The sequence below is a fragment of the Drosophila pseudoobscura genome, chromosome X (genome assembly GCF_009870125.1).
Source record: "Drosophila pseudoobscura strain MV-25-SWS-2005 chromosome X, UCI_Dpse_MV25, whole genome shotgun sequence".
Taxonomy (NCBI): domain Eukaryota; kingdom Metazoa; phylum Arthropoda; class Insecta; order Diptera; family Drosophilidae; genus Drosophila; species Drosophila pseudoobscura.
Window position 1 is genome coordinate 61,552,917 of NC_046683.1, and position 23,992 is coordinate 61,576,908.

At 47.1% G+C, this 23,992-nt stretch overlaps 4 protein-coding genes across 5 annotated transcripts; 1 reads left to right on the forward strand and 3 right to left on the reverse strand.

The window, feature by feature from the left end:
* Positions 1–238: 238 nt before the first annotated feature.
* Cpr76Bd (Cuticular protein 76Bd) lies at positions 239–6,185 on the reverse strand. The gene is made up of 5 exons (XM_002135558.3): positions 5,538–6,185; positions 1,519–4,891; positions 1,053–1,453; positions 733–979; positions 239–671 (listed from the first exon to the last, which is right to left on the reverse strand). Exons 1-4 carry the CDS (start codon positions 5,541–5,543, stop codon positions 734–736), a joined length of 4,026 nt encoding a protein of 1,341 aa, XP_002135594.2. The 5' UTR covers positions 5,544–6,185; the 3' UTR covers positions 239–671; position 733.
* Positions 6,186–11,377: 5,192 nt separating this feature from the next.
* Positions 11,378–23,473, reverse strand: Cpr76Bc (Cuticular protein 76Bc). Of its 2 annotated transcripts, none has more exons than XM_033383810.1 (3): positions 23,375–23,473; positions 15,126–15,284; positions 11,378–12,751 (listed from the first exon to the last, which is right to left on the reverse strand). In XM_033383810.1, exons 1-3 carry the CDS (start codon positions 23,423–23,425, stop codon positions 11,510–11,512), a joined length of 1,452 nt encoding a protein of 483 aa, XP_033239701.1. In that variant the 5' UTR covers positions 23,426–23,473; the 3' UTR covers positions 11,378–11,509. The 2 variants fall into 2 exon arrangements, with proteins under 2 accessions (XP_033239701.1, XP_033239702.1); XM_033383811.1 differs by lacking the exon at positions 23,375–23,473 and adding an exon at positions 16,657–16,981.
* On the reverse strand, positions 17,593–18,409 carry Cpr76Bb (Cuticular protein 76Bb). The gene has a single exon (XM_001352911.4). The coding sequence runs from the start codon at positions 18,345–18,347 to the stop codon at positions 17,751–17,753; it is 597 nt and encodes a 198-aa protein (XP_001352947.2). The 5' UTR covers positions 18,348–18,409; the 3' UTR covers positions 17,593–17,750.
* On the forward strand, positions 19,455–20,375 carry Cpr76Ba (Cuticular protein 76Ba). Its single transcript, XM_001352910.4, has one exon. The coding sequence runs from the start codon at positions 19,490–19,492 to the stop codon at positions 20,249–20,251; it is 762 nt and encodes a 253-aa protein (XP_001352946.2). The 5' UTR covers positions 19,455–19,489; the 3' UTR covers positions 20,252–20,375.
* Positions 23,474–23,992: the final 519 nt, after the last annotated feature.

A 23,992-nucleotide genomic window follows, 5' to 3' on the forward strand; every position in this document is an offset into this window, starting at 1 on the left:
CTTTAATGGAGGGAGGGCATTGTCCCCTTAAATATCACCTCGAGGTAGACCGTGAAATAAAGAAGCAAAGCCATGCATTCTACAGAAGGAGATCTCAACATTTCTGGGGAGCAACAGTGCCCCCTTACAGGCTTTCATTAAAAGTCTAAACAAAAGATCCGGTGCACGAGATCAATTTATGGTCGAAGTGCATTCAGGCCTTGCAATTACTATAATAATAATAATAATCTTACACTTGTGGTATTGAGGCTTTATATCTCATTGTCGAGCACTCTCGACTGTGGCGTTCTTAAATCTTGTTTATTTGAAGTCAACATTTTACAATATATATCAATATACAATCAATCCGTTTAGGTATGTACAAATAGTTAGGCATAAGAAACGCGCATTTAGGGTTGAGAGAGCAGCGCAAGCAGTTCAGTAAAATACGAAACGCCTATCACATGAGCACAGGGATCAGTAGTTAGGTATCTTTAGACGGGAGCGAGTGGATAGGTATACACATATAGAGAGAATGGCAAGAATGGCGGGCCGTGTGACATCGTGGTTGTGGTGTATCGTTATCGTTGTGGAGTTTTACATAAATACGTTTAATGTTTAATGAGAAGAAGATTGGATTTGAGGCTATTTACAGTTGCTGAACGAACAAAACAATTTTGTAACTGTTAGAGCTATGGACGATAGAGATATTGGGGTTATACCAGCGATATTCGGAAATGGGGGAGAGCTCACCTCACGACTTGGCTGCCGTCTGACGCTTGGCCACAATTTTGCCCTGATCGCGACTGTTGATGACCTCGGCGTGGAAGCCCGTTTCCCAGTCGGCATAGTACTTGACTGTGCGCACATTGCCATCGGGCTCCACCAAGGAGTACTCTCCCTTGACCACATCTCCATCCCGTTCCTCGCGCTGATGCTTGTTGTCGCCCGTATGCGGATCATTTACGGCATACTCAAAGGCATAGCGAGGATGGGCATCCTGGAATGGGGGAAAATAGGAGATTGTCTTCGGTGAGGCACCTTCACCATGGGAGGGAGTTCACGTCACTTACAAAGTGTTCTAGATGCTTCTCTGGCACCACCTTGAGCAGGGCTGGCTGGGCCACGGGCGCCGACTTCAGGTAGGCGGTAGCCGGCAGTGGGGCATGAGCACTTAACGCCGGCACACTCGGAGCATAACGATAGAAACCGGCGCCCAAAGGTCCAATTCCTCCCACACCATGGTCATAGCCACTCAGCGAGGCGTCCAAATGTGAGGATGTGATTGGAGCGTATGACAGTCCTCCATGAGCCAAGCCACCTAGACCTAGACCTAGGCCGCCATGGGACAGACTACCATGAGTGCCATGCGTGAGAAGTCCCTGATAGTTTAGGGCCGGAGAGACGCCTCCGTGACCCAAGGAGATGGCTCCATAGTAGCTGCCATCGTGATCCGAGCCAAGGCCCAATTTACCTGGAAAGGAGTATTAATTATGTTTATGTTTATGAGGCGTCTTTCCATCCGATCGATCCACTTACCTGCACTTATGCCGTAGGCTGTGCTGCTGGCCAGCTTTCCTCCCAGAGCGTAGGCCGGACCAGAGGTTAGCTTGGTCAACGGAGCACCCAGAAGAGCAGCTCCTGCGGGCTTGGACACATATTGAGTGGACACAGCGCCATGTCCGCTAGCAGAGTAGCCAAGACCCAATCCCAGGCCATGGGAAGAGGAAGAGCCAACCTTGACCAGTGCCGGACCCGCGGAGATGTGGCTAACATCCGACACGCCATACGTGGCTATCTTTGCTATGGCAGGAGCAGCCGAGATGCTGCCAATGACGGGCTTGGACACGTACTGATGGGAGACGGAACCTCCATAACCGCTTCCTCCATGACCTCCATAGCCAGTGGCCACTTTCGTTAGGACAGGAGCAGCGGAATAAGTCGATATGGCGGGGGCTCCGTAAGATGCCACCTTTGCTATGGCAGGACCTGCTGAGATGGTTGCCAGTGCGGGCTTGGACACATACTGATGAGAGACTGCTCCTCCTGAGCCGCTTCCTCCATAGCTTCCATAGCCTCCATAGCCAGACGACACTTTGGTTACGACCGGACCTGAAGAATAGCTGGAAACTGCTGGCAGGGAGATGGCCGGAGCAGCTGGCAGATAAGTCTTGGACACTGCTGGCAGGGAGATGGCCGGAGCAGCTGGCAAATAAGTCTTCGACAATGCCGGAGCATAGCTGGAAATCTTGGTGACAGCCGGGCCATATGAGATGCCACCGTGCCCGCTGCTGCCGTAGCTGGTGGCAATCTTGGTGAGGCTGGGAGCCGAGGAGTACGTGGAAATGGTAGGAGCAGCGTAGGATGCTACCTTGGCTATGGCAGGCCCAGAGGAATAGGTTGCCACTGCTGGCTTGGACACATACTGATGGGATACGGCCCCAGCTGAACCGCTTCCTCCGTAGCTCCCATAGCCTGCTCCCCCATAGCCAGTGGACACTTTAGTTACAACGGGAGCAGCAGCATAGGTGGCAACGGCTGGAGCTGCATAGGTAGCCACTTTGGCTATGGCAGGAGCTGAGGAGTAGGTGGCCACTGCTGGTTTTGACACGTACTGATGGGAAACAGCACCGGATGCAGATCCTCCATAGCTGCCCACGATCTTTGTGACGGCCGGAGCCGGGGAGTAGGTGGCAATGGCTGGAGCAGCATAGGTAGCCACTTTGGAGATGGCAGGACCAGCGACAATCGCTGGCTTTGACACGTACTGATGGGAGACAGCACCGGATGCAGATCCTCCATAGCTGCCTACGATCTTTGTGACGGCCGGAGCCGAGGAATAGGTGGCAATGGCTGGAGCCGCTGCCGGATAGGCAGCGACAATGGGTTTCGAAATGTACTGATGGGAAACATCCGCTGCCTGGCTGTAGGTTGCTACTTTGGCATGGGCGGGGCCTGAGGAATAGGTTGCAATAGAAGGAGCGGCATATGTCGCCACCTTTGCGATGGCAGGAGCTGCGGAGTATGTGGCTATGGCAGGAGCAGCGTAGGATGCTACTTTGGCTATGGCAGGACCAGAGGAGTATGTGGCCACTGCCGGCTTGGAGACATACTGGTGGGAAACGGCTCCCGAGCCGCTCCCTCCATAGCTTCCGCCGTGGCTGCCATACCCAGTGGTCACTTTGGTTACGACCGGACCTGAGGAGTAGGCGGAAACAGCCGGAGCAGCGTAGGCCACCTTGGAAATGGCAGGAGCTGAGGAGTAGGACAGGGCTGGAGCTGCATAGGTGGCTACCTTGGCAATGGCAGGACCAGAGGAGTATGTGGCCACAGCCGGCTTGGACACATACTGATGTGAAACGGCTCCTCCTGAACCGCTTCCTCCGTAGCTGGTCGATAGCTTGGTTATGGCGGGGGCAGACGCATAGGTGGCAACCGCTGGAGCAGCATAAGTCGCCACCTTCGCAATAGCAGGAGCGGCCGAATAAGTAGCCACCGCTGGCTTGGACACATACTGATGGGAGACGGCTCCGCCGTGGCCAGTGCTGCCATAGTTAGTGGCAATCTTGGAGAGACTGGGAGCCGCAGAGTATGTAGAAATGGACGGGGAGGCGTAGGCAACGGCAGGAGCTGCAGCATATTGATGGGAAACCACGCCGGAACCACTTCCTCCGTAGCTGGTCGAGAGCTTGGTGATAGCGGGACCCGAGGAGTACGTGGATAGTGCTGGAGCAGCATAGGTCGCCACCTTGGCTATGGCAGGAGCTGAGGAGTAGGTGGCCACTGCTGGCTTTGACACGTACTGATGGGAAACAGCACCGGATGCAGATCCTCCATAGCTTCCGACGATCTTTGTGACGGACGGAGCCGGGGAATAGGTGGCAATGGCTGGAGCCGCTGCCGGATAGGCGGCAATGATGGGCTTGGATATGAACTGGTGGGAAACATCCGCCGCCTGGCTGTACTTTGTGAGGGCTGGAGCATAGCTGGCGGAGTAGCCCGTGCCATGGGAGGATAGCAGGGACGAGGTGGTGGCCAGCTTAACAGCCGGGGCGACGTAGGCAGAGACCTTGGCTATTGCCGGTGCCGCGTAGGAGACGGAGGGCGAGTATGTTGCAATCTTGGAAAGGCCGGGCGAGAGCTGGCCGTAGCTGTAGCCGGGCGAGCTGTAGGTCTCAACTTTGGAGTATCCCGGACTGGCCTTGGAATAGGTGTATCCGGGTGAGCTGTAGGTCTCCACCTTGGTAGTCACCGGCGGTGCATAGTAGGGCACGCTAGACGGGGCCGGAGCCGGGGCCGGGAACGAGTAAGTGGCCACCTTCGAGATGCCGGGCGTCGCCGAGCTGTAGCTGTATCCGGGCGAGGTGTACGTGGCTACCTTGCTCAGGCTGGGAGATGGGGGCAGGTAACCATTGTCCAGCCTTGGGGCCGACAGCAGTGTCTTGGTGAGAGCTGGAGAGACCAGGTTCTTGATCTCGATGCCCGACGGCACCACAGTCGCATACTTGGCAGCCGGTGACTTCTCTGCATAGGTGATACCTGCTCCTGCGTACTCCGCCGATGGCGAGAACAGTGATTTCTGCACCGGAGCTATGTACTTGTCAATCTGGGTGAGGCCACCATGCGACAGGCCCTCAAGTCCCGCGCTGGATTCGTAGGAGGACCCTGAGCTCCCGATCGCCGTGTGCAGGAGCTTTCCGTTCTCGGAGTACGAGGAAATCGCCGGCGACTGGCTGTACTTGGTCACGCCCGGCGATATGGAGAACTTCACCTCGGCTGGGGGTGGATATGCATAGCCGGTGGTGGCCGCATGCACACAGGGCGGCAGCGGTGGTGCCAGTGTGGGCGAGGGTAGGGCTGAGGGATCGGCCAGCACGGAGCCGAGTAAGCCCAGCAGGGCTATCAGATGGAACTGAAACGCGAGGGAAAGAAAGTGGGTAGAAGAAAGTTAGAATAGTCTATGGATTCGGCTGCGTTCAGGTGATCTTCATACAAAATACTTTTAAAAATCCTTCAAGGGCTTTCAACAACCACTATATCTTTAAAATGAAAGCTTACTCTTTATCAGAATATTCGAAAGTTACAAAATAGTACAACAATAGTCGTAAAATAGTAAATAAAATCCTACAACAAAAATAAACATATTTTTAAGGATCTGAGCAAAGACTTTTTAGTGTCTTGAAGATGTACCCTCTGCATATCCTTAATTTGGAAATTCACAGTTAACTATTAAATGTCGATTTATTTATGAGGAATATTTAAAAAAAATCAGTTAAAGTTTCAGATCCCAAACTCTTAAAAAAAACTTCGAACATAAATTCTTTGTATTTTTTAAAAATGGCAGTAAATTGTAATGTATGAATATTTTTTTGCTATTGAATCTGGTGAAAATAAAACACAATTTGCATTCAAAGTTTCAAAAAAATATAATCACATATTTTTTTTTGACTTCACTTTGATTTGAGTTCCCCGTTTTTCATTCCAGCACAAATCTGCATCAATTATCCTTTTGATATATGTATGTTCATATTTTTGGTACGATTTCTTCAAGGACCCACCTTCATATTTCCACTAAAAAAATTCGTTGGCTCTGGATTAATGAAGAAACTTTATGGATCCTTTCTGTCAATGACACAACATTTGCACTTTTCCAAAAAAAGAATTCACAAGCTTGCTCCAAGGATCAAGCTATCCTTTGTCAGGTGGAGAGGTACTGCCTTGCGGAGCAGACACACACACGGGGATGAACGACTCAATTGAATCGAACAGACGCCACGGACTCGATATAGACCCGCAACACGAAACGGACTGATACGCAACGGAACGGAACGGAACGCTCGGTACGCTTCGGGGATGTAGAGCAAGGCAGCGCGGCCGACTGGACTGGACTGTTGGCCAGCCCGGCCCTATAATCGCTTATATACGTTCGGTCAGTTGGCCAACACTCGCACAGAAAAGCTCGCACGCATGCGCGGCAGCCACGCACCAGTTTGGCGACAAAGCGAAAAAAAAACACACTATATTTATAGCAGAAAACAAAAAAAAAAATGGATCTAGCTGCAAGGAATGAGTCGAATCGGATCGTATCGGATTGGATCGGGCCAGGCCAGACCAAGTCGGGTGCGCTGCGACTTTGGCGCGTGCAGATGAAGAATTGATGACTGCAGCTCCGACTCCAGCTCTCGTTTGGTGGCAGCTTTGTCTCGGGGTTCTCTCGCGAACTGAAAACTGAAAATTGCAACCTGCAACCTGCCTGGCCAATTGTTGGGCTCGGCCCCACCTTCGCTCGGTCGCACAGCACAGCACAGCACAGCAGAGCACAGCACAGCCTCACACAAAGTTGGTAACGTTTTATTAGATCATACTCTCGTCAAACGCCTCGGCTCAAACAAATAAAAAAAACCACACACACACACACACAGCCGCTTAGAAATCGCGCGTAGTGCATTGTTGGCCAAGCCGCCTTTTTATTTTGCTGCCTCAATTTTTTGATTTTTTAGATTTTTTGCTTCATTTTTGTTTGCATACTCGTATGCTTTTAAAGCGACTTAATTTGATTTAGATTTTAATCGCGGCCATTGCGTGTAGCTCTGGAAAAAAATAAATGCATACGCAATTTGCTAGACCCCCCCAGCCCAGCCCAGCCAACTGAAAATCGCCAGCCACAAAAATGCACAGCACACAACACACAAAAATAGAGAGCAGCGAATATCTGAGAAATAAAACAAGAATTGTGGTATTAATGTCGCTATCAATAAATTTTCTTGGCTTGTGGAGTGGTGGAGTGCAATCATGCGTGTGTCTGTTTGTCTGTCTGTCTGTCTGTCTGTCTGTCCGTCTGAGAGTGTGCCTTGGGCCTTGGTTGTGCATTAGTTGTGTCGGCTCTAAGGCGCATTGCCACATAATACATGATACAATATATAACTAATAGAATAGCTGGGAGATATGGCCAAAGTGTTGACTTGTCGGCAATTAGGGTCACTATGCCCCCAGTGTCACCTTTTGCGAGGGTGTGTGTGACTTAATGGTTGGTATCTGCTCACTGGACATTTCGATCTTGAAGAGTATTAATGGGCAAAGAATTGTTGCAGTGTCTCATGGGAAGCAAATGTATATACTATATGCTGTTCATAGAGCACATAGACTAGGATCTAGGATTGCCTAAGGCCATTGAAGCAATTTAAATCCAAAGATTGCAGATTTCTTCTTCATCCTGCCATCTTATATAACTGCGCCACTTCTATCGCAGACTTTGCCTTCTGGCCAAGACATGCCTCGCCCACCAGCGATTAGACAGCATAAATTTCCCATGAGGTGCGGAAAATGCTTTTCCACTCATAAACATTGGCCGTAAGCTACCTAGAGTCATAATTTCAAGCTCCAGTTTCAGTTTCAGCACTCGATAATCCTGCAGCAGCGGCTACTGCCATGTGAATGCCCCGCTGGCAACACGCATACGCCATGTTGTGCACACACACCCAGGCCCAGGCCCGGCCCAGCCCCAACGGCCTTTCTCAAAATATTGTACGACTATTTACGAGAATACACGCAATATTCGTAGCGTTATTTGCACTCGAACTAAGCTAAACTAAACTGGTTTTAGTTTATTTATTTGTCCAGTCATGTAGAATTCTTAGTCCAGATTTGAGGCTCCAGATTCGAGAGCGAGAAACATAAAATCAGCAATTTTATAAATATGTTTGGCAAATTTTGAAATGTTTACGCAGAGGCTATGTACAACACGATCTGGTGTTGGCTTTTCGGGCCCATTTGCGATATTGAATGAACGACAAACCATCTAGATATAGGATTCGCTGATGGTGATATACTCGTATAAAGTTATATGTAAATGATCCGGCACGGCTCCGAGTCTGAGTCCGAGTCCGGCTCGGGCTCGGGCGAAAATCAAGATTTTTCAATTAAAAAACCGAAAGGAAAGTGAGGGAGCAGAGGAGGTGTGTCGGGGCGATGCTTGGGCGATGGATTTCGTCATGATGTTAAGTAGGCATGGTCGTGAGCCAGCGCCATGGCCAGATGTAGCTGTAGCTGTAGCTGTAGATCTGAGCCTCTATAAGATCTCCGGCTCTGGTTCCACCAAAAACTCTTACGCAACCCCAGTGCAGTGCAGTGGAAGTTGCAGTTGCAGTGGCCGATCTGTGCGGTGCGTGTGTGTGACAAATGCGTGGCCTAAACTAAAGTAAACTCGTCCAGCAATGCCTCTGAAGTAGGTTAAAATCGGCGCAGCTGACTGGTCACTCGATTTTCGGCTGTGTGCCTTTGCATTTGCAAATGTTGAAAAATTAAAATTCAATCAAATTGCGAAAACTGTTGCGAGCAAGAGGCTAAAAAGAAACAGCATACAAGAAAGAAAAAAGGAAAAGAAAAGCTGGGGCCGACAGCCCGAAACATGTTTCATGTTCAATTAACAGCTGCGGCAGTTCACTGGAAAAAGTATGGAAAATCTTTGGGGGCTCATGAAGGAGGAGAACTCAATGTCTCCTTTCACTCTCACTCACATTTTCCGATGCTCCGATACCAATCGCCGCATGCAACCACTGTCCGGCGGACTTAATTGCTTCGCAAGGTTTATCTAGTGGCACTAGCTCTCGATCTGGATCGGCATTCTTTTCCAATTGCACTTTGGAGGCGATTGCGTGTCTTGCTTTTGGTTTTGGTTTTCGCTTCGTGTTTCTTCTATTTTTTTTACGATTTTTCATTTAATTTTCTGTTGCGTCTGGGCTTCTAATTGAAACGTCAACGCGTGTGCTGCTCAATCAATTTTCCAGCCAACCGTTTATGGCCGGATTTATTTTGGATAAAGCTTCGCCTAGATTTCACATCTGACTATATGGCCAGGAGTCGCTTGGGTTTCGTTCGGGTATGTGTTTTTTTTTCTGGTGGTTTTTAATTGATTTACCCGGCATGCGGTGTCAGCCGCAAGTCAGGGACAATGTGGCAGCGATGGCAGCTTGAGAGGTGCCACCATACACATGTGGCAGACCTCAGACTCTGCAGACAGCTAATTAAATGCGGTCACAGCGATTGAGGGACGATGACAGCTAAGGTGGATACTACCGATGGGAATTGGCCAAAGTGACAGGCTTAATAATTAAAAGGAACTTTGGTGTATGATCGGCCAGGTGTATGATTACCAGGATTTTTTAAATATTATTTATTATTTTACATAAATAGTAGTAAATTCGCTGCATTCTACTCGATCTGAAAATATTGTACGAGTACTCGTATATGCGAATAAGTACCGTTTTGTTTTTGGATCACTTTGAGTATTTGTATTCAAAATCCTTCACATCAAAAAATTGAGAAAAACTATTCAAATTTGTTTTTCTTTCATTCTCTAAAAAGTACAAGAAGGATGCCTTCTTCTATCTCGGATCGCCATGGTGATTTGCGTAATCATTGCCTTGCGGATGTCATTGTTAAGGCATCTGGCGGCATAGTGATTGGTGGCTTTGTCGCCCTGTTATTCTTACGTCGTCGTCGCTGGCCGGTCTGGATGGGAGCGGGATTCGGCCTTGGTCTAGCCTATCGAAACTGTGAGAGCGCCATGAAGGACTTGAAGTGAGGCAAACTCTACCAATTCCTTTAGTTTTTGCGACGTTGGTTGTGAGGGGACTTCGAAACGGTGCAAATTTTTGTTTATTTTTTTGTATTTCTGAATTTTAAAATTATAACGTTACTTTTAGTATAAAATAATTCCTTCATTAACTAAAAATACATTTATACCTTTTAATGGGAAGCCTCAAGGGAAAAGAGAAGAGAGATCCTCTCCATATCTTCAGATAGTGTTTAAATGGAATTTCCTTAGAACTCTTTAAGCCAACCTCGCAACACACTTTCAGTTAGATTCGAGTGTCATAAACATTTGTCATAATTAACACAGATTAGGCATTCGCTTCGTTCGGCATTCTCAATGGGTGCTCTGCTGTATTTGCTCCCACCTGCGGATTGCCAGATAGTCGTAGCCGTAGTGGTAGTCGCGGCTAATCCAATTTAGCTAATCTCTGGCATAACTAGTTCGACCAGAGATCGAGTATTCTAATTACTGGGTACCTCGTACTTTTTTGTCAACGCAAGATTTTGTCTATTTTGCGTATGGCATTGACTTGGATTTTTGTAATTTTTGCTTGCAATTTCGTTGAATAAATTGAAGTCTTGGCCTGGCTTTGACATGGACTCTGACTGTCGAGTGCGTTTCAGGGAGCAAAGTGTCAAATGAAGAGGGAAAAAAAATTGATTGCTTATATGCAAATTGCTCCCACGTTGCCGTTCGTTGCATTCTAGGCGAACCAGTTTCTCAGTCTCCGACTGTGGATCCAATAAAAACCAAGTTGATTCCAAATTGATGCTCATAGACGGCGATCAGAATTACTTTTGCGCATTTTATGGTCGCGTGAGAAATGTCTGAGAACCGCCTAGAGTGCAGAAAATTCTCAGATTGATTCTCATTCTCTCGCACTCGCATTCACTGAGTGCATCCAATGTGCAGAGGCGTTGGAAACGCTAACGCTCCCAATTAAATAATTTACAATCTTCTAGATTAGGCGCCGCCTCCGATAGCCGACATTGAACGTAGTTATGACTCACAGCTGCACTCATATCTGGTTGACTCTTGAGACTTGGATCCGGTTTGCGGCTTACCGCAGTAGTTGTATCCGATCCAATCCGATCCGATCTGAGTGGCAGGCAGTGGAAAAGCTGCCCCGCTGACACGCACACCTTTTAAGGATCCCCGCGCAGAGAACGTTGGCCAAGAGCAATTAGCTGGCTAAACAAATGTGAGACAATTCTCCGAAATGACTCCATGGCACACAGGCATTGCATTGGCATAATGCGCTGTCAAATTGTATGCGTTTTATAGCTACAATACTGCACTCTTACAAGAGGTACCATGCATACCTGGGGAAAGCCACAGCTATTGTCAGTACATACTCGGATATCGATAGAGATTGCTTGATGTGCTTTAATTGTGTATACCATTTATTCTACTGCTTCCCAGCTAAGATAGAGTATTACCAACATCGTCTCTTTTCATTCGTGGACACTTTTGGGGCGTTTTTGAAGTTGCGTTGTCGACTTGCAATAATTAATGCGAATTGGTGTTAATTTATGGTTGTCGCTTTCGTTGTTGGATGGCGTTGCCGCCGCATGGCATAATCAGAAAACTCAATTGGAGGTTGGGCCCACTGAGAGGGAGATCAGAAGTCAGAGATCGCTCGATTTGCTTGTTAGCAATTTCCTGTCAGCCCACGAATTTCTTGGGTACTTGTATTGTTCAATATAATTGTTTGGCCTGGCCTAGCTTGGGCCTGACTTCTGCGATTTATGATGGAAAACCACCGACAAGTGCAGCTGCGGGAAGTCATGGATTTGATTTCCATTTCGGGGAGCGTTCGTTAAAGACAACTTCATTTATTTAAAACACAAAAACTAAACGTTAAAATAAATTAGGTCGAATAAAAAAAATAAATAGAGAAGGAAACACTACTACAGATCGCTGAGATATCCCGACCTACACCCCACGCAGATCTCGGTGGCTGCTGCTGCTGGCCGTCTTGAAGCTGTGGCCGCCCGCGTACATGGGCACCATATGCTTCTTGTCCTTCCGCACCATGCTCTGAACCAGGCTGGCCGATGCGACTCCCTGCTCATCGTCGTCCTCCTCCACGAACTCCTCGAACTCATCTTCTAGCAATTCGGGAAAGACCACGGGACCCGCCTTCTCCGGCCGCTGGGGACGGTGCTTGGGACTTAGACCTGCTTGTGGATGGAATGGCCTCAGCTTCTTTGGCTTACGCTGGAAGTAGCTGGAGTATTCGGGCCGCACGTACGTCTTGGACACGCCCTTGTACTTGTAGTGCTTCAGGCCGGGCGTGGTGTGCACCACCTTCTTCTGGTGGATGTGGTTGGAGATGGGCTCCGGGATGCTCGGGCGCGGCTTCGAGGGTGAGAAGCTAGTGTGCAGTGACTGCTGGGCCACCGAGGCCTTGTGAATATAGTTGTGGGGAACCTCCTTGGGCTTGTAGTAATCGTAGTACGGGTGCTGGTGCTGGTGGTGGGGCTGGGGCTGGGCCTGTGACTGGGGGGGACTGGTGGTGTAGTGTGGACGGTACTCCTTAGGCTCATTGACTATCACCGCCTTCCAGTCGCCCTCCTGTACCGCATAGCTGGGCTGCTGCAACTTCTTCGCGTAGTCACTCTCTAGCTTTTGGGAGTAATCATGCTCTAGCTTGTGGGCGTAATCATGTTCCAGCTTGTGGGCAGCGGCGATTTCTTTATAATAGTTGTCGCGGGCCTGCTGCAATCTATCCCGGATGCCTGGCTCCAGCTCCATGGGTACCTGCTTAATGCGGGCATGGGGCTTGATCTCCACAAGGCTAGGGATCTTCGGGTGAGAGTGGGTGAGATCTTCTATGGGCCGCTTCTGTTGCTTGATGTCCGAGCTAAGAACGATGTGCTCCTGGTCCTTGCTATAGTGATTGATCTTCGACTGGCTGGTGTCATCGTTCACCTGGTTGCTGCCCTCCGGCGTCTCCTCGGTAATGGGATGTGAATTGGCACCCACCGTCTTGACAATTGCATTGAAGCCCTTTTTGGCATCGGCCGTGTAGTGAACGGTGCGTATGGAGCCATCTGGTTCGAGGATGCTGTAGTGTCCCTTCACACCGTCACGATCCCGGGACTCCCACTGGGACTTTACATCGCCCGTGTGCAAATCCTTGACCCCATAGCTGAACGCATACCCCGGATGTTCCTGAAAGAGAGGGAAAGAGAAAGAAATTTCTGATTAGCAATCGTTTCCAAAACGCACTGAAGAAACGCCCTTAAGAAACGCTTGCGTCTCAAGAAATGCTCCCATGGCCCAAAACCGCACCTCAAAATTGTACACACACTTTTTTGCTAAGCCCCAATGGGGCTATGTCAAAGTTTTCTTGACAAAAAAAGAAAAAATTCCAAATAAAAAATGAAACAAATGCAGCTTTTTTGTGTCAAGGCAAAAATCGGCGCTGTGCACAGTTTGAGAGCCACTGAAAAGAAGCATTGGGTTGGGTTGAGGCTTTTGGGCGGTTGGGGATTGGGTGTTCTTTTGATCTAAAGCCGCCTTTGAAGGCAAGGCGTATTAATTAAGTATTTAGTTGGGCCTTAACCCTAGTAAGGCTTTGCAACGCATTCGAAATCAATATCAGAGAAAGACTAAGTACCCGTCTTTCAGTGGGATGTTTCCGCTGATATTTATAGAAAAAGTCAAAATTTGAATACAAATTGTAATCATATCAGTGCGCTAATTACTGTGTCTAAGCGCAAGTGGCTTTCAAAGAATCTTAAATGACATTTTAGATTGTTATTTATGGGCAGCTCACCACGCATTAACCCCATAAAGCCAGCAACTAAATAACCAAAAAATTTACATAAATTCAATTAATATAAAAATGTAGAGCATTCGTTGTCATTTCGGACAAGTCGCTGTGTGTTTCTCTCTGAGTGTGTCTCTCTGTGTTTTCCCCTTCTTTTTTGGCACCTTTTGGTTTTTAAGGCAAATTGCAAAAGTTTTTCGCATGCTTTGGCGCTGGCTTCAATTAAGCGCAGACGTCCATAAATGGCCACGCACAAAACGCACACAAATGCAGCGCGCGGTTTCTACCGCTGGTGGTGCCTGCTGGTCGCTGGTGCTGCTGTTGCTGCTGCTGCTGCTGCTGCTGTTGCTGCTGTTGCTGCTGCTGCTGCAGTTGTTCGCTGCCTATCAATTTTAACTCTCTGGCCGCTGTCGCTGTCCGGACAAAACAAATGATTACAAGCGAGTGTAACCTGAGCAGTCAGTCAGCTGTATATACGCATAGATACTATATATGTATAGATATATATATATATATAACGTTTTTAATAAGAGTTGCATAAGTCAGAGCAGCGGGGCCACCCAGGAGATCATTGAGAGTAGCCCGCACTGTAGTCCCACTCCCCAGTTGGTGGTCAATTGCCCGTTTTATGTGCGCGATTTTGTGGGTGCGTGTGAACTCTAACTCATAAATTTATGAAATATATGTATATATGGGTGAGCAATTTATGATTTGTCCGACTGGGCGTATGCGCAATATCGCTCCACAATTACATGCAAATTACGCACACGCAGCGTTGTCAACATTTTGACAACAAATCGCACGACAGATCGTGGGAGCAACAGGTAACAGGCAAATCAAAAATAAATTTCTGACAATCCCGACAGTTCCAAAGGCGTTTACCCCATCGACGGGACAGACAGACAGCATGGAAAACATTTTAGCATTTTTTGTTGAAAACGAAAACGCACCTTGTCACAGCCTGAACAGTTACAAAAGAAAAGAATTCAATCTTGCCACGGGGCCTCCTTTCGCTTCGGTGCTGGGACGGAGATCGAGATCGTAGGTGCAGCAGGCCTTATATGGCGCCCCCGGGCTGTCGAATCGACCGATCGTGTGTGCACGCAAAACGCATTTTCGGCTACCGCCCCACCTGTCCTCTGTCCCTCCCGAGAAAAGACAATACAGTCGGGGGCCAGGCCGGCCAACAAGTTGATTTATGTGGGCGGCATCGAGAGAGATATTGAACATTTCGTACGAGTGTAGTCGCATGGAACAACATTCACTTTCAATGGCGGAAAATGCGTTTTCCATGATCCAAAGATTATCAAAGGTATTTATGGATCGCTTTTGATGTATTAATCGCTGCCTGAGTTTGTTCGTCCGGTCCATTTTCCGATAGATTGATCAAATATTTAATTAACTGTGAGCTGTCATGATTTATTTGATTAAAAAGTCGTTAGGCGATCATTTCTGTTGATTGATAGAGCGGAATGAAGCAAATATTTAGGAAAGTACGATTTAAAAATACTTGTACGATTTATGGGAATGGCAATTGGGTAGTTTTTTTTTTGGTTTACCTTCAGTTTAAAAACTTGAATTGGGGACGTATGGTAATTCTCTCCGTATTTCTCGTAAATAGCTTCCCACAGTCAAAGTAAAATTATTAATTTTTTGCACTCTTCTTCCGATTTTCACCCATAGTACCTCTGGACATGAATAGATATTCAGTGTGCTCAATCGATACACATACACAATATTTCCTTGGGGGCTGCTGTGCTGCGGTTTACTTACATATTGCGGGGCATACTCCATGGTTTCATCATCGTCGTCGGCTACCACAACAGGTGCCCCGCCCCGAATTGCGTCCACGGGAGCAGGACGTGTCCCCAGGCAGGCCAGGGCCAGCAGCAGGAGGAGGGCCCGCAGCAGGGGTGGCAGGTGGCTTGTTATCTGCAAAAAGGCATTTAAGCGAAATATGAATGCGTTTTTATCAGTCGAGCGCTTAATAAACGAAGCGATAAAACGAGTTAAGCAAACACACCAAACAGTTAATAAATTGCCTACAAAATTATTACGCGAGCTTGTCCCGGCACGGCACGGCCCGGCCCGGCCCGGCCCAGCCCAAAAGAAAATCTAAGGGGGAAACGGGGAGCAGCCAAAAAAAAGGAGGCACAAAAATTAATTGGACAACGAACGGAACGGATCGGAGCCCCCAGTCGAAGCAGCAGTCCCAGAGAAACCACATCCCAGAGCATGTCATACAGCGTTGTGACAGTTGTCAAATGGTAATGGCAAAATACACCTTGCTGTCCAAAATTAGGCAGACAGATAGACACCAAGGCACATTTGTACCGCGCATATGACAGCAAATGCCTGTCTGGGGCCCCGGTGAAAAACTTTTGGAGATTGATGGCTTTGCTTAAGACCAGTAGCCCCGCTCTGCTCTGATCTGCTCCGTTCCGTACCAGTACCAGTACCGTATCGTTCCGAGCCTCTCCGGACCGTCCCTCTTAGACAGTTGGACAGTGGTCCAGTCTCGATTTCGAGATGGAAACGGGTCTGGCAGGATGGCGACCATTTGCACCGTACAATTCAATTTTCCCAATTCCAATTGCAATTGCCTTGCCTTGCCTTGCATTTTTTTTTCTCTTTTGCAAATTGCAAAATATTTTTTTGGACATTTTCGATTTGATTTGATTTGATTTTCGGTTGCGAGAGCAGTCATCGATCGGATCGCCCCGGTCTCGATTGGCATGTGTCTCGCTCTGCTCTGTTTCAGGGGGAGTTGATTGGAGATTTTGCCTCTGACTCGGTTTAATTAGCACACTGAGAGAGCCCCCCAGACAAGTGCTTATACGTTGGGAATGGCATGTCGAGTATTTCGATTAAAATGCGGATTTACAAATGATGTGGAATCCGTTTTGGCATAGCAAAACGACCGAAAACCATGAAAGTCCCATAGTCTCTTTTTGGTTCAAGCCAGGAACATGCCACATCCTCTAAATGAAGGTTGAGTCTTCATTCATCAATATAAAAATTTAAAAATATTTTAAAAATTTCAAACTAATTCCCAAATTGTTCTTATATTTGTTGTTTCACTTCTGTTCTGGGAAATGTTTCATTATACTGCTAATGGCTTTTTCTTTGCATTATTGTTTTTTATTTGTATGCATTTGCATTCGTGGACATTTGCACGACTTTCACTCAAAAGTGAAAGTTTTCGTTTGCTTAACTTTCGCTTAACGAAAAAAAAAGGTCAACAAATATTATTGTTTAACAGCAATGCAACCATTTCTTAAAATATTGTTTAACCCACACTTACATAAAGTTTCATTTTACTCAACAATTTCCTCAATTTGTATATTATTTTAGAAAACACTTGCACAAAACACTGGGTGTTTAAAAACGCTAGGAAAACGCGCTGCAGTCGCTCCACTGCTGTGGCTGCTGCTGTTCCTCGTCGTGGTCTCAATGTCAAGGACAAAACCGTAATTAAAGCGTTTGCGCGGCATTGCAAAAGTATTTATAGATGGAGACGAAGTCAGGACCGGCACAAAATCTTCGGTTTCGTTTTCCCGGCGACACGATTTTCCGGCTTCACCGGTTCCACTTCCAACCTGCCACAGACAGACGCGCAACCAACTGCGATGAGCCGCAGCGGCAACCGAAGCCGCATCCACAGCAGCTGCAGATGCTGCTGGTGGTGTGGGTCGGCTTTGTCGCTTCCTAAGCCCAGTCTAATTGACAATTATATGAAGCTCTCTGAGGCTCTCCGCACGGAAACCCGTTTCGCTATCACCGCTAGCTCCCTGACTGGACGGCCGCCCGGCTTCCATTTCATTTCATTCCGTGCCACACCACACCAATTTTGGCCATCTCAACTTTTGGTTTCAGCCGCAAGTAAAAGTCGCCGTTGCTGTGGCTGTGGCTGTTGCCGTTGCCGTTACCACGTTGTCGTCGTCAACGCTTCGCTGCAGCTGTCTAATGGCATTATAAAATTTATATCTGCCAGCATTACGTTTCGACTTTACATAAATTAATGGCGATTTGCTCTGCGAATGTGTCTCTGCTCTGCCTGTTAATCCTAGTTATCCGTATTAAAATCAAGTCGGATCGACTATAACATAGCATTTGATCAATGGTGGGGGCTTTGCCAAAGCATGGGGAAATTTTCCCAGGGGGACTAAAACATGGCCGGATTATTGGCTTATCATGGAGAGATTTCCTTAAGATTTTGGTATTTAAAGTCATTTTCTGATAGTTTGGAATGCCATTTTTCTGGTCCAACTGTATGTTTCGATTATTAAAAGATTTGCTTACATATGTATGTATATATAAAAATACTGTGTTTAAAAAAAGACTTGTTCTTGGTCAGATAAATATGTTTCGTATTTCGTTCTCGTATCGGGACGGCAATCAGTGCAGTTGCTTCACGCTCACATAGCTGCTGGCATGGCCGTGTCCGCCGTGTCCATAGCCGCCGTAATGCGCCACATCATGGCCGTAGCCGTAGTCCGCTCCATAGATGTCGCCGTGTCCGTAGCCCTTCTGGTACACCTGAGGATGATGTGCGTGGCCCAGCTTCTTGACAACTGCGTTGAAGCCATTGTGATCGTCGGCTGTGTACTCCACCACGCGGGTGGTGCCATCGGCCTCCTTCAAGGAGTAGCTGCCCTTGACCTTGTCGCCATCGCGCGTCTCCCACTGGCTCTTCTGGTCGCCGGTGTGGGCATCCTTGACCCCATAGTCGAACTGATATTTCGGATAGTGATGCGGCTCGTGTTTTTCGTATCCGGAATACCCATGGCTGGGATATCCATGCCCGTAGACACCTCCATACGCACTGGTCAGGTCGTGATCGTAGCCATAGCCGTAGCCGTATCCAGAACCCTTGTGCACCGGCCCCTCGTGCTTGGTCAGCACACTGTAGCTGGTCGCGTGTCCTCCATGGGGAGCTGCTAGACTTCCAGCCACAAACAGGCCCACCAACAGACCACAGCAGAAATAATTCATTTTGATCGTTGTTTGTCGATGGAACCTTTGATGAGGTCTGCTGGTTCTTGGTGGGCCCTCTGCTGGTTTTTATAGCCCCATGCTCTGGTCAGAAACCATTGGAAACCATCGGGTGGTCATACTCTTGGCTAAGCCATTCACCATTCGTGTTGGCAAATTTATTAATTACTTTGCTAATTCATAATTACTATTATTGTTTTTGGCTATTGAGTACTATAGAAAATCTAATAAATTGCATATTAGAGTAGAGCCGTTTCTAATAAATTTAAGTTGAAAAGAACTGTCAGAAGCAAATATGTTCGTTACTGTTGGATTCATTTTCCGTAGTAATACATATACCAATTCTAGCTATAGGATGAATCAATTTAAAGACAATTATGATTAGATTTTGATATTAAAATACGTTCTATATTTGGTTCTCACAGATACCTTCTAACAGACAGTATGTACACTCATTCGAGTGTTGATTCCGATCAGGAATTAACAGGAGTACATGGAATTCTAGAAGTTCTAAGAAAACGATCCCATTCCAAAATGTGGTAACTATGACCCTCGCATAGTCATTGTTAATTATAAATATTTAGAAAACATTAACCACCATTTACTACGTTAACGCCAATTCGGAAGCATTGGACCCCCCAGACCGATCCACCGACTGCTCTACTCGATTGTCGGCCAGTCCGCCCTTCTCTGCCACACACCCTCCCCCCCGGTCGGTTGGCTGTCTCAAGGTCATGCGGAGTGAAGTTGATGTGGCAGCAGCAGTCGCAGTCGCAGCCACAGCCGCAGCAGCAACCAAAGAAACGCAACGAGGCGAGGCGAGGTGAGGCCTGGCTTAATACTAATTTGAAAGCGGGCCACACTTGTTGATTGATTTCTAGGCAGCAACAAAAACAAAAACAACAACAACAACAAACATTGCGTTTTTTTATAGTTGGGCGATGTTCACGCCCCGTTTATGGTTGTTGTTGCTGAATGAGCCACATTTAATTTGCCAATCGCCCAGATTATGAATACGAATGAGGAAAAATGAAAATTTGCACAAATATTCGAGGCATTTTTCGAACCAATTTTTTCGGGGCTCTTACTTTTTTCTAGCCTATTTAGCCTCGAGAGTAAAATGTAATTAATCGACGGATAGAATGGGCCAAACTAAGTATAAAAGCATTGGGCAGTGTATGTTGGGCATCACAGTTCCAATTGCGATCTGGGCCAAGCAAGTCAGTGAATCAGTCAAAAGAAATCAGGACATCGAAAATATGGCTCAAAAGCTAACGATCCTCTGCTGTGCCCTGCTGGGAATAACCGCTGCCAGCTATATTCCCCATGGCGGCTATGAGCACGGCCATGCAGTTGGTTACAGTATTCAGACGCACCATGAGGCGCCCAAGAAGAAGTGGGACGATCATCAGGAGCACCATCAATGGGCGCCGGCTCCACAGCACAGCCACCACTGGGAGGCAGCTCCTCAGCACAGCCAGCACCAATGGGCAGTTCCGCAGGCGCACCATCAGTGGGACGCAGCAGAGCCACAGGAGCACCAGAAATGGACATCCCACCACGCGGAGGAGCCAAAGCACCATCCAAAGTACCAATTCGATTATGGAGTCAAGGACACCAAGACCGGAGATATCAAGCAGCAGTGGGAGACCCGCGATGGTGACAAGGTCAAGGGAGGTTACACCATGAAGGAAGCCGATGGCCGCACCCGCGTCGTCGAGTACACGGCCGATGCCCACAACGGATTCCAGGCCACAGTCAAGCACCTTGGCCATGCCGACCATTTCGAGCACAAGCAGCAGGATCATGGCTATGCCCACGGACATGGTCATGCTACCAGCTATGTTGATGTCAAGCAGGACACCAGCAGCAAGTGGCAGGACAAGAGCAGCAAGTGGTGGTAACTGGTAGCAGAACTGACTGAGCAAAGCGAAAGAACTGATGATTCCGACTAACAAATTATTGTAAATATTGACAAAATTATGAACTTTAGTTAAATAAATAGAAGCAAAGTGCAGAAAGTGCGATAAAATATGAGAAGGTTGTATATCTTTACCCATCGACTGTGTGTTTTGGAATTTTTAGCAGTCATACGCTACAAATAGAATATCTTCTTTTTTTCTAAATAAAAGAGAAGCTTGGCACAGTAGGTTTTGCAGCATTTGGTAAATTTTCGAAAAGTTTCTTGCGCTTGCATTTGGAAATGTAATGTAATTTAAATGTAACTGTAGAAATTATCTACATTTCGCTGGCGCGGTGCAGCGCTCGCTATTGGAACTATATATTTTACATGCAATTTTCTACACATGAACTGCTTGCTTGCACTCTGTCGCTTTTGTTTTAAAGCAGTTGAAAGCAGTTCAAATTTGAAAACTTCCGCCAAGCATAGAATTTTAATTATTGTTATTTAACAGCAGCGGATTCCGCGTCCGATTGCCACTGCTGCAGGATGGGCTGGGCCAAATGGTGGCGATCCACCTACTGACGGATGCGCCTGTAGGGAAGACCTATGGAGGCATACACGGAACCCTCCCACTTGGCAGTGAACTCGTTGAGCACATAGGGACGTCGGCGATGGATGGTCCACTTCTCCTTCAGGATGGTGAGCTCACTTAGCAAGGAGTCGTAGATCTGCCCTTGCTTGGACTGGTGCTCCAATTGGTTATCGATCTATGTGCTGCGTCTAGGAACTGCAGCATCTTGCGGCAACTGCCAGTGCTACTTCACGCATTATTTTAAATTCTTTAAACTACCCAAAAGTAAACTACTACCAGAAGGTCTCTCCTCTATCATTGTGAATCCCAGTTGACAGTATTTCCCACAAGCATTGATGCAATGCTGCATGAAAACCAAAGAATCTGACACTCGTCATATAAATTCATCAATTAAACATTAATTTATGCTGTGAAGCAAAGTTTTGCGGTCACATAAATCTGCGAGTCTTGTTTGTTGTCCCCGACCCACCCCCCAAAACCGCAACGATTGCTGATTCTGACCTCAGGACGAGAACCCCAAAATGATTGAAGCCGCCTCGAAGGGAAAATTCCATTTCCAATGCTCGGAGGATAAGACTGCCACCAAAACGTAAATGATGTTGAAACATTTATTGGTTACAGAGAGAACATTTCCAAGCAGCGTGATAAGCGACAAACTGTTGACAGTTGGGATTCGGTTCTGCAAGGGATATGCTCGTTCGAATTTATTTGCCCAGCTAGCAATTGGGTGAACGAGTGTGTGGAAAATATAGGAGAGGGGAAATCCTTTGCCTTTGGCTCATAATTTGCAGCTTCTCCACACACTTTCGGCCAGGCCAGGTCATTTTGGCCCGTCTCTACCTCGTGCCGCTCCTTCTTTTTATGGTTTTCATTAAAAATGCAAATGAGCAGTGGAGATTGCAATCGTGGCGGTTGCCAGGCGACCAGGTGAGGTCAGAAAAAGAGCAGACACAGTGAAATTTATGCCAGGGGTTCAGATTCTGAAATTTATTGTAGCCACTCAGGTGCGAGCATATCGAATATTATGTGAAGTTGGTGCTGCAAGTAACTTATATATTATGGGCCACAGCTTTAACTGTATTTAACGAAACTTAGAGTCCGCCACTGGATCTATTATTTTTGCAAGTGTATCTCAATTGAATAGTTTATGGAATATACAGTATTCCACCTCTTCAACATTTGTGTTGCCACCAATTGTTGCGGGGCCAAAGCCGTTCGCCAGACACAGAGACCAGACCCAAAAAAAGAGAGCAACAGCTACAGAGAAGCAGATAAATGGAGACAGTACAAAAGCAACACAGAAAGAGAAACAGAGAACTGTAGAGGAGAAAAGCAGCTCGAAAGCTGAATTAAATCGTCGAAAGTTCAAAATGAATGAAAGCAGCGAGCGACGAATAAATGAATGAAACGAAATGAATCCCAAAGGGGTGAACTGAATGCAGCGGGGATTGGGGCGGCTGCTGTAGTTGAAAAGAGCAGTGGTCCCCTTTCCTATCAACTTGTTCTCCTGATGCTGATGCTGGTGCTGGTCCTTCTGTCTTGTTGTTATGACAGGCGGAGTTTAAGGAGGAGCCGTGCAAAGTTTCGCTTGATTTCGGTGCCGCTCAAAGTATAATAATGTAACCCAACGACCCCTGCTAGCCTCCAGCCTCTGCTGCTCAGAGTGTGGATGTGGGGCTTCGGGCTTGGGGTGTGGGGCGTGGTCAGGGCCGGGGTAAAGTGCACGGCGGCTTGTGCTGCTTCAAGTGCACACTTTCTCATGGCTTAGCACTTTGCTGCATGCCTCGTTGGCTTTTGTAGGGTGACGGCGGAGGCGGAGGCTGAGCCGAGCCTAGCCGAGCCTTGGGATAGGACAGTGAGAGTGCGAGGGGGGAGGGAGAGGGTGAGTGGGAGTGGGAGTGCAAGGGCGAGGAACAGGATGAGGCTTATGCAACAAATAATTTAATTTTATGCTGGATACAAACCGACAACCGGCAAACGGCAAACGAATGAACGAGCGAACGAACGACAACGGAAATGCCACTTTACGGCCTGTTTGACGGAAAAGTGGACGTTAAGTTGTGAATATGATGATGGAGATGGAGACGGGGCCAGTTGATGATGATGGGCATGGCCGATGATGGCTGGGCGAGCAACTGGCAAGGCAACTGAAATATTGCGCATACGCCCCCGTGGGACTACAGGACAGCGAGGGCGAAGGCGAGGGCACACAAATGGCATTGAGGTCAAGCTATAAACTGGCCTAAATGTCATATCAACTGGAGATGTGCTCTATGGCACTTGAGCGGCATCAAAACGAAGGATTAGGATATAAAAATGTTGCTTTTCATGCCTCTTGGGGTTGATTATCATATGAATAACATAATTGGATGAATATATGAGTATTTCAGTACCCCTGAGGAGCTGCGCTATATAAAGTGTCGGAATAAACATGTTTGAACGTAAATTAAAAACTACGCAGCATATTTCCACTCGCTTTCTCTTTCAACAGATGCACGAAAGAATAAAGCTCATATATACGTTAAGTCTGACCTTCTTATTGTGAAGCCATCCCTCTCCCCGACAGACTATCCACGATTTCATGCCCTTTTGGTCAGCAGACAAATGCCTACGTCAGACGGAAGCAATCAAATAGTTGAAGCGCAAAATATAAAACATAAAATATGATTAACATATCAAAGCCAACAACAAAATTCTGCCAACGCAGACACAAAAAAAGCCCATACATGATTGGGGGCGTCTAAAAAAAAAGGAAAAAGGAGGGAAAACAAAGGATAACGAAGCATGGAATTTGGGTTTGGCAAACCAAAAGTGACCGCCTCATAAATTGCAACAACCCACAACAATATTAATGGGAAATTCAGGGAACGAAACGGATCAACAAATGAGCAAATATCAAAACCTATAAAACCATTTAGTCAGATGAGCGTGAAATTTCTCTGCTTTTTATATACGTATATATGTAGAGGGTATTCACAATTTAACAGGGGTTTTGTACCGCAAAGAATCTGAAATTCACAAGGAAACAAAGACATTTACATATGGTAGGCATATATTTCGATTCGTGACCGCTAAGAAGAGACCACTATACCATATGGCTGCCAGTGCTAAAATTTAAGGCATTCAAAAGTCATTTTAGGAATCAGGATA